Source organism: Mus pahari, chromosome 5 (assembly GCF_900095145.1).
Source record: "Mus pahari chromosome 5, PAHARI_EIJ_v1.1, whole genome shotgun sequence".
Lineage (NCBI taxonomy): Eukaryota > Metazoa > Chordata > Mammalia > Rodentia > Muridae > Mus > Mus pahari.
The window spans coordinates 38,833,032-38,847,115 of NC_034594.1; the positions used below are offsets into that span (position 1 = coordinate 38,833,032).

Sequence of the window (14,084 nt, forward strand, 5' to 3'; positions counted from 1 at the left end):
GAGAAACCCTGTCTCGAAAAAGCAAAAAAAAATTTTTTTTCAGCAGTATCAGACAAATACTCCTGAATTCAGATACCCTTTGCTATAAGATCATGATACTGTGGGCTGTTTTCATTACTTTCACCCAGTTTCAGTCCATAGGTAACCTTAAAAGCGGTAGAAATGCATAGACCAGCTGGAATTTGAGTTTATGCCATTAGTGTTTTATGTATTTTTAAATGTTGCATGCAGCAAATCCAGCAGAATATCTTGGTATACATCCAGATGCATTTCATTCACCTGTAGAGGGTGAAACAAATAAGGCTGGCTCAATACTACTGATATGACCTAATGTATCTACAGCTATGGCATGCTTGATTTTCTGAATCTTAGAGGATGGACCAAATTGCTAATTAATATCCATATCACTCTTGTGATCATGCTACTGAACATACAGATTTAGTTCTCCAGTTCATAGCTTTCCTTGCACTAGGAATAACAGGAAACATTATGGTTTTCAGGGAAATCAGTATACTAGTATAGAATCCCAAGTAAACCTGGAAGTAATTTGTAAACATTTTATTTATTTATTTTAGGTTCTCTTTTGAATTTGGCCAAGCATGCAGCTTCTACAGTTCAGATTCTTGGAGCAGAAAAAGCACTTTTCAGGGCCCTCAAATCCAGACGAGACACACCTAAATATGGACTTATTTATCATGCTTCTCTTGTAGGCCAGTCGAGTCCCAAACACAAAGGAAAGGTGAGTTGTAGTTTTTCCACCTTTTTTTGAACTTTTCAAGATAATGTTTTTTTGTTTGTTTGTTTGTTTTCCTGTACGTACATAGGTATATGTGTATACTATGTGCAAGGCTGGAAGAGGAGAGCATCAAGTACCTTGGTACTTGGGAATTTAGTGGTTGTTACCTGCCATGTCTAAAATGATGTACATCCAAGTTCTCAGTAAGACTGGCAAATAGTATTAATATCTAAGCCTTCTCTCCTGCCCATAAGATTTCATTATTTTCCTACTGTAATTAATAGTGTTTAATAACTATATATGCTATATAAACTATAATAACTGTTTAGTTTACTATAAGTAAAGGGTATTTTTTTAAGATTTATTTATTATTATAAATAAGTACACTGTAGCTATCTTCAGATGCACCAGAAAAGGACATTAGATCTCATTATTGGTAGTTGTGAGCCACCATGTGGTTGCTGAGATTTGAACTCAGGACCTTTGGAAGAGCAGTCAGTGCTCTTACTGGTTGAGCCAGCCCCCGTAAAGGATATTTTTATACGTTACAAGATAATGGTTTTTAAAAAAACTAGTCTGCTGCTACTGACATTTATATATAATAGTACATTGTATTCTAAAAGATTTTCTAAAAACCAGATGTGGAGGTCTATTTTGCATATTTCTGTGTGTGTGGTTTTTTGTTTTTTTATTTGTTTGTTTGTTTTAGTTTTTCGAGACAGGGTTTCTTTGTATAGTCCTGGCTGTCCTGGAACTCACTTTTTAGACCAGCCTGGCCTGAAACTCAGAAATCCGCCTGCCTCTGCCTCCCGAGTGTTGGGATTAAAGGCACGTGCCACAACGTCCAGCTTCTGTGTGTTTCTTTAGATACCTAATTAAGTAGGTTTAAACTGTAATTTCTTGAAATTCACAGCCACTAACACAAATAAAGTAGTAAATGGACACCATAAATGTTAAAGCAGCAGCTTATCCTTTCCTCTCCTTCTGATACTGAGTGTGGGGCGTCACACGTGCTGGGGGGTGTCAGCGATAGCCCCGGGCTATGTTCTAGCCCTCAAAAAGCTTGAGTGTGTATATGTATGGGCACGTGCCAGAGACAGGACAGCTTGTAGAACTCAGCTCATCAGCTTTGGTTCTCAGTCAAAGGTAGGAAGGGACAGAGAGAAAGACTGAATTTGACCTCATTAATAGGCATAGAATAAATGGTAATGTGATTTCCTATAATTTTCTCCTGAGTCCCAACAACTTGGGATTTTACGTTTCTGAAAAGCAGTGCTGACTCTCATTTTATGCTTTTGTTGATGATAGATTTCTCGAATGCTGGCAGCCAAAACTGTTTTGGCTATCAGATACGACGCTTTTGGTGAAGATTCCAGTTCTGCAATGGGAGTTGAGAACAGAGCCAAATTAGAGGCCAGGTTGAGGATTTTGGAGGACAGAGGGGTAAGAACCATTCTTCCTGTGGCAGATGCTAGCATTTCTTCATGAGCTTTAAGCATTTCATGTTATCATAGCATTTCTTATTCCTTAGATAGGAGCTGATGTGCTAATAGTATTTGTCATTGAGACATGTTCATTCAAATTAGCAAAACCATTATCACATACTATGACATGCTATATGCAGTAGAAGATGTGTTACAGATTTTCATGCAATTTTCATTTTTCTTTTTAGATAAGAAAAATAAGTGGAACAGGAAAGGCATTAGCAAAAGCAGAAAAGTATGAACACAAAAGGTAAAGTCAATTAAGAATGAAGAATTGGTTTTGTTAATTTAAAGGTTTTGACAGGTGTTTTTTGTTTTGGGGTGCTATTATTATTATTATTATTATTACTATTATTATTGTAAGCTTAAGACACAGCAGTATGGACTAATTCTTATGAAATTTGGCAAGGGGCTAGAGCGATGGATCAGCAATTAAAAGCATTTGTTCAGGTCATCTTTTAAAGGACCCAAGTTTTTGTTCCCAGTACCCATATGGTTGCTCACAACCAGACACACTTGTATATATATGTGCATACATGCAGACAAAATGCTCAGGTTTTTTTTTTTTTTCTTTTTTTTTCTTTTTTCTTTTTTTAATATGACAAGGAGTCTGGAGTGATGGCTCAGTAGTTCAGAGAATATACTATTCTTGCAGAGAACCTGAGTTTGATCAAATGTCAGATATATAGAAAATCAATAAGTCTTTTTTAAAAAGGCAAATGAAAAAAATTACATTTAGCATCTCAGTATTTTGAGAAATGTATGGAGTTGAAGAATTGCTAAGTCAAGCTGACAGGCAAGATCTTTTGTGTGTCAACATTACTTAAGGTCTTGTGAGCAATTTTCGGGAACATCTTAATTACAGTCACCACCATGCTGTCTGTATATGCATTCCTTACATAATTTTTCCTTGCCATTTTGTTTTCCACATTCACAGTTTTTGTTTTTATCATAGACAATTTTTTCTTTTTGCATGTATTTGTATGTTGGGGGGAATGCTTATGTGGGCAAGCCAAAGAAAGCCTCAAAGCCCTCATTTGGAGATCAGAGGACAACTTCGGTTGTTTTGCCTTCCAACCTGTAGTCTCTGAGATTGAAATAAGGTTGGCCTTAGCATCAGATGTTTTATTCTTGTTTGCCAGCTGCTGCTGCTTCGTCAACATGGATTTAATTCAGTCATTTCACTTCCTCTGTTGTGTGCCATTTGTTTAAAAACTTAAAGAGGTATCTATAATGAAAGTTTTTCCTAAAACGCCCCTGACAAGCTTAAAAATTAATAGTCCATTGTCATAAAGAGTATTTAGACCTTACTTGTATTTTTTTAGGGAAAGTGGGAATTATGAGTTGTGATGACTGAAATGGAGTTGTCTATTATGGTAAACAGACTACGTATCAAGGTATTTTAGGGAAAGGCTTGGGAAATAGAGGCAATATGGCTAGAAATTTATAGTGTTCATATTTGCCTAGATAGCAAGTTGGAAGTCAGTCTGAGCTACACAGGACCCTGTTTTGTTTTGTTTTGTTTTAAAGAAAAGGCAAGATATTGCTGTATTGCTCTCCTTGAATCTGGCCTTGAATTCAGAATAACTCTTCCTCAGCATCTCGGCTTCTGGGGTTTAGGCATATGCTAACATCCCTAGCTAGTTATGTGTGGAGTTCAATGAAATCACAGGGTATATATAGACACAGCAATATTTAATGACATAATTATAAACATATAAAGTCCATTCAGTTGTCTTTGTGTGTGTAGCTTTTTATTATTAAATGGTTAATATTTGCAGCTTATTACCACTTTGGTGGGCAGAATATTTTAGATTCTTGCACTTAAATGAACTTAACACACCAGCCTTGAGATTTAGTTGACTTTATAGGGGATCTGTATGTTCTTTGTCACTTACAGCTTGTGAAGATATGTCTAAATGGGATTGTGTGAATAAGCATTGACTTAGTGCAGCTTTACTTTGAGTTAGTTGGAAAGTAGTTTCGCTTGGTCATTTCTCCCTCTAATGCTGCTGCTTTTTATGGAATAGTAGAGCCTAGAGTCATTTCTTGACTGTGACTGACCTGAAGTCCCCAAAGCTGCTTGAACTAAACAGCATTGTGTACTCTTGCATTATACAACAGTATTGCTTTTCTCTTGAACTATTTCAGTTACAGGTATTTGTAAAGATTTTCCACAATTTATTTGGTTTTTTCAGTGAAGTGAAGACTTATGATCCCTCTGGTGACTCCACACTTCCAACTTGTTCTAAAAAACGCAAAATAGAAGAGGTAGATAAAGAGGATGAAATTACTGAAAAGAAAGCAAAAAAAGCCAAGATTAAAATTAAAGGTTAGTTTGAATTTTCAAAAAGAAAACAAACAAAGGACATTGCATTTTTATTTATTTTGTTGGGGATGGATGCGGTAGTGTGGCACAGCACACTTGTGGAGGATACATCTTGTGACTGGGTCCAGGAATTAAACAGACTCAGGTCCACAAGCCTCACCACAAATGCCTTTACCCGATGCCCTATTTTCCATTTAATTCTTTGAATAATACACTCAAATATCTTTTTTTTTTTTTTTTAACCATAGTTTTCTTAAGTATTGCATTCATTGAAAACGGATATTTTACTATGTCATTATATTCTTTGGGTAGTTAAGAGAATATTAAGTTAGATTTTATAAAGTAATGTGTCATTAAATGTGCAGTATTCAGTATATTATTAAATATACAAAAGCTTTAGTATGGATGCTGAACTGTTGTGGAACTGGGCAGCTTTAGGATCGATAAAGCAGTGATTTCCTTCATTCTCTGGTTCATGGAATAAATTGCAGTCTTCTGGTCATTATCAGAGTCGTATTTCAAAACAGGTGCTAGAACGCTATGTATACTTGATTAACAATGTCAGTTGTATATTAGCCTTTTGTCTCTCATGCACCTACAAGTCATCTACCCAAATACATGCTTCACAAAACTTGCATATTCTTGACTTGATACCACTTTCCTTCATCTTTGACCTTTGTGTTGGAATTTCCATGTGTAATGCCTTCTTAAATATCTCCCTAATCTCTGCTTCATTTTTATCCTTAGTATTATCTTTTATTCTCCGGTATATTGTTTATTTCATATCTCTATCTCGCTGAATAGTCATAAGGATAACAGCTCTTTGGGTGTGCAGTGGTTTTGCATATGTGTTTCTAGATACTAGCGATAGACACTAGAAATGAACATCAATGCCTGGTGTTTTGTCCTTGTTTTTATTTTTAAGACAGTATCTCACTGAACTTAGTACTCTGTGATTGTCTAGGTTAGTTAACCATCAAGTTACCGGAACACCTCTGTCTCCTCCCCCAGTGTTGGGATGCAGGCTTGCAGCACTATATCTGATTTCTTCCTTGTGCTGGAGAGCTGAGTTTAAGTACTTATGCTTGTATATAGTAGACACTTTACCTATTGAGCCATTTCTCTGCTTTCAGGATCAAAACTTTAAATCTAATCAAACATTCTTAAGCAGTACAGATATAGAAAATTTCACCCCTTGACCTTGCAAAACCATCAGGCTACGTAATTGATTTAACCTTTGTTTTAATGCCGACTTTTATTATATAACAGCTAATTGTGAAAAATTATTCCAGCTTTGTTTAGATTATTTTAAGGTTAATAGTAGTAGACAAGGATAAGAGTTGACTATAATGACAGAAAGAAGGAGGTCTAATACAATCATAATTCTTACACCAGCTGAAGTAGAGGAGGAGATGGAGGAGGAGGAGGAGGCGGAGGAAGAACAGGTAGTAGAAGAGGAGCCAACTGTAAAGAAGAAAAAGAAGAAGGATAAAAAGAAACACATAAAGGAAGAGCCACTTTCCGAGGAGGAGCCATGTACCAGCACAGCAGTTCCTGTATGTGATTTTGGTGTTGTTTTACCTTTTGAGTTTATTTCAGGGCATTTAAAACAAACCTTAAGCATAGATGTTTATAATAGGTACTGTATTATTAGTCAGAAATGACCAGGTGTTTGATAGGGAAAATGTAATAGAAAAACAAAAGTGCTTAATGGTATTTTTATTATAGAGGCCTGTTCTCAATTTTAGTTGTTTGTTTTTTTAAATTCATTTATTTATGTATTATTTTAAACATAGAAGTGTTCTGTCTGCATGTACACCTACATGCTGGGAGAGAGCCTCAGATCCTTGTGAGCCACATTGTGGTTGCTGGGAATTGAACTCAGGACCTCTAGAAGAGCAGCTATTAACTGCTGAGCTATCTCACAAGCCCTCAAATTTAGTTTCTTACCATGAAAAGAGTTTACTGTGCTAAAAATTGAACCTAACTAAAAGCTTTATGTATGCAAGGTAAGTACTGTCACCATGTCCCCAACTCATGGTTTACTGAAGCTTGGTTTGTTGACATTACAGTTTTAGATTTTTTAGTACAAAACTTATGTACTAAGAGTAAATTTTGCAATTTATAAGGAAAGGTTAATTATAAAATGGCCACTATTTCAAAAAGCTTTCTTGTTGGTTATTTTCAGAGTCCAGAGAAAAAGAAGAAAAAGAAAAAGAAGAAAGATGCTGAAGACTAATGTAAAGGAACCATAATCCTGTCACCCGATTACATCATGTTTAAGATTCAGTTGGGAGCATATCTGATCCTCTAAAATAATCAAGGGAGGTTGAATATCTATAGCTTTTCAAGCCTTTTTGTGTCTTGACATCAACTGTTAACCTTAGAGTCTTTGATACACAAATAAAATATTTTCTTTGTATTATAAGGCAGTTTTGTGATCTCTTTATATTTTAGGCACGGGATCTTTAGCCCTTTCTATGTTTAACTTAGCATTAGACTAGGTATTGTTACTGTTGAAAAGTCAGTTACAGAGGATTGGAAATTCCAAAGTTTAAAATAGCTTTCTGGAAGGTGGTGTTTAGACAGACCAATTTAAGATCTTATGTGTTTCCCTTGCCTTCTCAGGTTTTAAAACTGAGAACATTCTGCTATGTGCTTCAGAAAGGAAAGAAGGTAGTTGTAATTTTTATCATTCACTACTTCTGATGTGTGGTTTTTGAGACAAGGTCTTATTGCGTAGACTCACTGTGTAGCCAGGAAAGACACTGAACTTCTGATGCTCCTATCTTCCTCCAAAGAGACGGGTTACAGACTTGTGTCAGTTGGTGTTTGCTGGGGATGGAACCCACAGCCTCGCTTCTGAACTATAGCGTTAGTTCCCTGGCTGGGCCACCATGTGTGTCTATGTGTCTCTTGTTTTTCTTGCATGTGTATGTGTGCACTGCTTACATGCCTCTGTCTATGGAGTTCAAAAGGGTCCATTGTTTAACTGGATGGTTGTGAGTCTGTATGTCACCCAGGGTCCACTGTAAGAAAATCAGCCCCTGTATTTTTTACACTAAAAAGACTCTGAAAGTAATACAAGGTCATTCATAACTTAGATAAAATACCTAATAGAAACATTAGCTTCTTGGCTACTTTGGCTCCTAGGTAAAGGGGATTTGGTCAGAATTGTTGGTCATTGTTTTGGGTTGCTTTGTTTTGCTCTGACAGGATTTCATTATGTAGCTCTGGCTATCCTGGAACTCCTGTGCCTCCAAGTGCTGATCTTAAAGTCATGCGTACCCACCACCCCACCTGCAACTTGTTTAAGGCTTGCAATCTGCCTAGCACAGTAAACAAAAGACATGATGTACTGTTGGGATTAATTTTGTGTCTAACTTGAAGTTCTATATTTGGATTTATTTGATTGGGCCTGACTGAGTTGCATAAATTTTATTTTCATACTAAGTCTCAACTATTGTATATCAGACTATCTGCCCATCAAATCTCTTAGAGTTGGCTATTGGTTGAAAATATTGTGGTATGAACAAAGAAGACATAGTGCCACTAGCAATAGAAAATTAACCATTCACCACTTTGATCCTAATGTTTTTTAAAATCTGTATCTGCCCCTATACTGTCTGAATCCTGAATTTCACAAAATACAGAGGAGCTCTATTCCCCTCTAAGCAGCCCTTTGCAGCTCTCTGTCCCATGGTTCTTTTGCCTATGAAAGTTACCTTTAGTCCACCTGATTCTCTAAGGTGAGTTTAGCATTGGAAGTAATGAATTACAACATGTATAAGGCCATTTATTTACAAGCCCACGTATTCCACGTAGAATAACATGGGTTAGGGTAGTTAGTGTAGCATGAAGGTCCACATTAGGGTTATAGCAAACTATTTTAACTTACACTCCAGAACAGAAATGTTTTCAGAAATCAGCTTTAAGAACATAGGTGAGTTTCGTTTTGTTTTCTTCATTTAAAGAAAAAGACTTGTATATCAATTTCCTGGCTTAGTGCATATGTAGAAGCTACATATGTAGGACAGCTTCCATTGTGTGCCAACAAAAGTCAACACCTTTATTGACCTTGGTTGTTTTCAGATGGGTTCACACTAGCTGCCATTTATCTGTTGCAATTTTCATGTCTCTTTGTCTCCCAAGTGTCAGCTACCCTGCCCTCAGCTGTGGGCCAGTTCTATTTCTTGCTTTGAGTGTTTTGTTTACTGTATATCTGTACAAAGTACCTGCAACATACTCAGGAGACCGCAAGAAAGTATCAAATACCCTGGAACTAGAATTACAAACTGCATGTGGCTCCTGGGAATTGAGCCCAGATCTGATAGATGAGATACCAGTGCTTTCCAGAGCGCAGGCCATCTCTAGCCCGTTGCTGCACTTTTAAAATACAATTGTGTATTGTTTTCCGTAGTTTATTTCAAACTATTTTGTAGAACAAATTTCAGGTGAAAATTCTGAGGTTTTGTGATTGAGTTGATTGTCAAGTAAAATTATCAGTATATTAGCATAGTATATTATTATTATCAAATATTATCAAAACCAGTATTATATAGTATTATCAAAACCAGTAGTTTGAAACATTTGGAACCCTTCTTACTGTGCTAGGGATGGAACCAAGGGTCTCACGCATGTTAAACATTTTCTACCATTGATAAATATCCCAGGCTTTAGTGTTGTTTATATAAAAGGCATCCCAGAAATGAAATTTGAATTATAAGTTCACTGGTGGTAGTTAGCATACAAACTGGACAGATAAATCAGGAAGATTACCTTACTTTCTCTTAATTCTGTAGTTCACCAGGCTAGAACTAATTTAGTGGTCTGCATTTTGGTAGAATGAGTGCCATTACATGATTTCAGCTGTAGTGTTGCATGGTGGGTAGTTGAAGAGTGTCTCAGGGTTAGGCATCAAATGACCACTTTGGGCAATCTCAAAATTCAATTTTCATAAAAAAATTTTAAAATTTTTTATTTTGTTGAGAAAAAAAATCTATGTGTAATTTGTAAGCAAGTAACTTACTATTAATTTGTAAGAACATTCAGAGCTACACAGCATTGCAATGTTTATGGGTATTCATTTATTCATAGATACAGTGCAAATATCTGAGCAGTTGTCAGTCTCATTTTGATTGAATATAAACTTAATTATGGGTGTCAAACGTTGGTACAAAAGCCTCTGTTGCCGTTTTTATTTTTTCCTACCATAATATTTTTCTTTAGAGGTTTGGTTTTTTTGGTTTTTGTTTTTTTTTGTGTGTGTGGGGTTTTTGCTTGGTTTTGTTTTGGTTGTTTGCAGATTGTTGGCATATATCATCATTCCTGGTCTTATTGAGGTGTGTATTGCTAGCTCCTATTGGTTTGTTATTAATTTTCCTATAGTAATTGGAAGCAGGGGCAGGATCACCACAGGTGTGCGGCCTTCTGGTCATCAGTGAGTTCTAGGCAATCCAGGGCTATGTGGTTAGAATCTGCTCAAATAATGGAGAAATGGTTTAGGGGTGTATGTAGCCTTACTATTGTGGTAGAGTGTAAAAATAGTGCCAGAGGCCACATACAGAGGCAGAGGCGGGTAAATCTCTTGTTAGACCAGCCATAATGAGACTTTCAAAGTGGGTGGTGGGGTGCAGTTCGGGTTAGGAGTCTTTTAAAAGTGGTAGTGTTGTTTGCCAGCACGGGTGAGACCCCACCTCAAATCAGTATGGCTCCAAAACATCTCAGTAGTTTATACCCATAACTGTTTAGTAAAAAGACTCGTTTGGAAGCTGTATTTCACCTTAAGATTGTTTTTCACTTCTTATCGAACTTATGTTATCGAACATGTTCTCCACATAAAAGCAATAGGGACCCCCTCCTTTAAAAAAAAAAATCATTTGGAAAGAGTAAATTTGCCCAGTGTGGTGTAAGCCAGTATCCCTAGCACTTGGGAGGTGACAACAGGAAAAGATGTCACCTCATAATCAGCCACATTACCTCTTTGGGGTCTTAGTAAGCAACCGCTTGCTGCTGCTCTGGCTGGGTGGGGATAGCTCATCACCAAAGCTGGAATTTTCTGTTCCCTGTGTTAGCCAAACCAATCAGCCTTGTGAACCCCAATCAATAACTTAAACTGATTTCCTTGGGTCCTGACATAGTCTGGTACAAGCCAAGAGGCTTCTCGAGCTCAACTCTAACCATTTCCTTAAGTCCTCAGAAAATAGCATCTTGAGAGTGTCTCTGAAAGGTAACCCAAGGCAGACAGTTGAGCACTTTGGCTGTGATGGAGTGTCAGTGCTACTGGGAGGGAATAGTAGGTCTTTTTTTTTTTTTTTTTTTTTTAAGATTTATTTATTATATGTAAGTACACTGTAGCTGTCTTCAAACACCCAGAAGAGGGCATAAGATCTCATTACGGATGGTTGTGAGCCACCATATGGTTTCAGGGATTTGAACTCAGGACCTTCGGAGGCGCAGTCAGTGTTCTTTAACCACTGAGCCATCTCTCCAGCCAGAATAGTAGGTCTTAATGCTAGGAGTTAAATGCCTGGCACAGTTGTCACTGCAAGTGAAGATTTGAGTTTCATATTTACTATTTCTTTAGAGAATTTTACATGTTTAAACCAGCCTTTCAGGCTGTTTTCCAGCATGGTACCATGCATAGTGTATATAGAGCTGGATGTTCTACATACACTAAAAATTGAGGTTCCATTTTGGGAGCCCTCTGTTTTATCCTACTTCTCCTTAAGTTCACATTCACTTTGATTTAAAACAGACAGGGAGTTGGGGGCTAGGAAATTAGCCCTGCTCTTGGCTTGCAAGCATGAAGACTCCCACCACACTCTCACGACTTTTACTGCAAAGCATACTCTAATCTCACTACTGGGGATGCCAAAACAGGTAGCTTACTTAGTGAGTGCCAGACCACTGAGAGACCCCTCTACAAAAAAGAGAGGCAGTGCCTGGGAACAACATGAGAGGTTGCTCCATGGATACACATATACCTTCACAAGCATGGATGCACACACTCCAAAAACAAAACAAAGTACCTTGGTCTGGTAGACTAGATTTATAATCTGTCACCTGGGAAAGCTAGGGGTGGACAGAGTTTGGAGCCAGCCTAGGCTGTTGTAGCCCAGTGAGACCATGTCTTCTAAGGTGTTTGAGTGGAAGGCATAAGAATACTGTTTCTGAGTAATCAATCCTGGGAGTCAAAGTTTCATCCCGGTTGCTTAGATAAACCCCAATTTTAACTTTTGTTATTTTTTTCAGACAGGGCTTCTCTATAGCCCTGGCTGTCTTGAAACTTGTTTTGTAGACCAGGTTGGCCTGCCTCTGCCTCCCAAGAGATTAAAGGCATGCACTATCACACCCAGCTTTTAAATTTGTAAGATTTAAAATGTTTTAAATGTATGTGTGTTTGCCTGTATGTATGTGCACCATGTGCATGCTTGTTAGCTGAGGTCAGAAAAGGGGTAATTAGTCTCTGAAATTCCTTGGAACTTCCTTGGAGTTACCCATGAATGTGAGCCACCATATGGATGCTAAGAACTGAACCCAGGTCCTCTGCAAGGTCAAGAGGTGCTTAATTGCTGCACCATCTCTTCAGCCCCTAAATTAGTTTACAAGTACATTGTAATAGATAAATAAAAAGCTAGTTGGTGGTGGTGCACCAAATATTTAATCCCAGCACTCTGGAGGGAGGGAGAGGCAGTCACATCTGAGTTTGAGGCCAGCCTGCTTTACAGAACAAGTTCCAGGACAGTCAAGGCTTTAAAGAAAAATTTATGCCAGGCGGTGGTGGCGCACACCTTTAATCCCAGCACTCGGGAGGCAGAGGCAGGCAGATTTCTGAGTTTGAGGCCAGCCTAATCTACAAAGTGAGTTCCAGGACAGCCAGGGCTATACAGAGAAACCCTGTCTCGAAAAACCAAAAAAAAGAGAAAGAAAAAGAAAAACTTTTATCTCCCAGAAAATAAATAAATGAAAATACATTTTTCTTTTTCAAACTGGAGAGGTGGTTCCGCAGTGAAGAATGCCTTTTGTTCCTCCAGAGGAAGAGTTTGGTCTGGCAGCCTGGAATCATAGCTCTAAGAGATTTGACTTTTCTGACTCTCACAGGTACCCAGCATGTAAGCATGTATATACATATATACATACCTATAAACTCTTAATTGTCGTGTTTTGAGGCTGAGTCTCACTGAGTATCTCTCACTGGGCTAGTTTGACCTGCCATTGGTTCCCCACTTTTTTTTTTTTTTTTTTTTTTTTTTGCTTTAATGTGTGTGTTTTGCTTGCATGCATGTCTGCACCACATGCATACCAGGTGCCTTCAGAGGTCAGAAGAGGGCATTGGATTCCCTGGAACTGGAGTCAGATGGTTGTGAGCTGCAATGTGGATGCTGAGAACTGAAGTTGGGTCTTCTGCAAGAGCAACAAGTGCTCTTCATTGCTGAGCCATCTTTCCAGCCTGCTGAATGCCGGAAAGGGTTTTAAGGGTGTGTGCTACAACTAACATATATTATTAACAAAAAGTTGGTGGTTTCTACATCATAGACTGGCAGTGGTAAGCCAGTGCTCCACCTCATCCTGTGATGCATCTCCTACCCTTTTTAATTTTTATACAATGCTTGGAATTATACCTGTATCACCAGCCTGAGTTTATAACTATTTTCTAAGCAACATACACACTGTGCTCATTCGTTGAAGTTTTATCTTTGACTATATAGCTGTTGCTATGTATGGTTCCAAAAGAACTGAATATTTGCAAACAGCCCACAAACCTTAAAATAGATATTACCTGTCAGCCCTTTGGAAAGACTTTCTGACTTCTGGCTTAGATTAAAAGGGATTTGAAAGAGTCAAATATAGTGTATAAGCCTTGATTTATCTTAGTTCCATGAGAAAAGAGATCAGAGATAGTGAATACAGGATAATAGTAAATGATTTGGAAGAAATGTGTCACTTTTTAGATGTAATAATGGCACTATAGTTAAATAGAAGAATAACCTTAGTTTTTAAGGGAAGGAAGAAGTATCCTGACTTCTAATTTACTTTCAAGTAGTTCAACAGAATTCATGGCTATGAATAGATGGAGCCAGTATAGCAAGATGTTGCAGTTGTTACTTGTCGCATATTGCTCTGCTGTTTGTTACGGTGTTTCCCTTTTTCCCTGTATCTTTTAAATGGTCACAATAAAAAGAAATCCTGTTTTTAAGAACCAGGGGGTGCTGTTGACTTTGATTTCACCTTGAGTTCTTTATAAATACTTTAAAGATCTTTGTCAAATTCTTGCCCAACAATTATTTGGGACGTGTAACTAGCCAGGCACTGGTCAGGGTAGCAAGTCAGCCTGAGGAAACAGAAGGCAGGAGCTTCTAGTCTAATAAAAGAAGGCAGGAGATCTCTAAGTTCGAGACCAGCCTGGTGTACAGAACAAATTTCAGGAGAACCAGAGCGACACAGAGAAACCCTGTCTCAAGCCTAAATGAGTAAGAAATATATTATTTGGGGGTTTTGGAGAGGGCAGCTCAGCAATTAGAAATGATTTTTG

General features: G+C 37.7%; 1 protein-coding gene across 2 annotated transcripts in view; it reads left to right on the forward strand.

The window, feature by feature from the left end:
• The window catches only part of Nop58 (NOP58 ribonucleoprotein), a 29,876-nt gene extending 19,044 nt beyond the window's left edge, over window positions 1-10,832 (forward strand). The window contains exons 10-15 of one of the 2 annotated variants that reach the window (XM_021197441.2): window positions 576-739; window positions 2,045-2,179; window positions 2,409-2,470; window positions 4,419-4,552; window positions 5,945-6,105; window positions 6,738-6,977. In XM_021197441.2, the coding sequence (XP_021053100.1) occupies window positions 576-739; window positions 2,045-2,179; window positions 2,409-2,470; window positions 4,419-4,552; window positions 5,945-6,105; window positions 6,738-6,788 (707 nt within the window). In that variant the 3' untranslated portion in view covers window positions 6,789-6,977. Of the gene's footprint in view, window positions 1-575; window positions 740-2,044; window positions 2,180-2,408; window positions 2,471-4,418; window positions 4,553-5,944; window positions 6,106-6,737 lie in introns of both variants that reach the window. The other variant, XM_029538894.1, reaches the window with a different exon arrangement.
• Window positions 10,833-14,084: the final 3,252 nt, after the last annotated feature.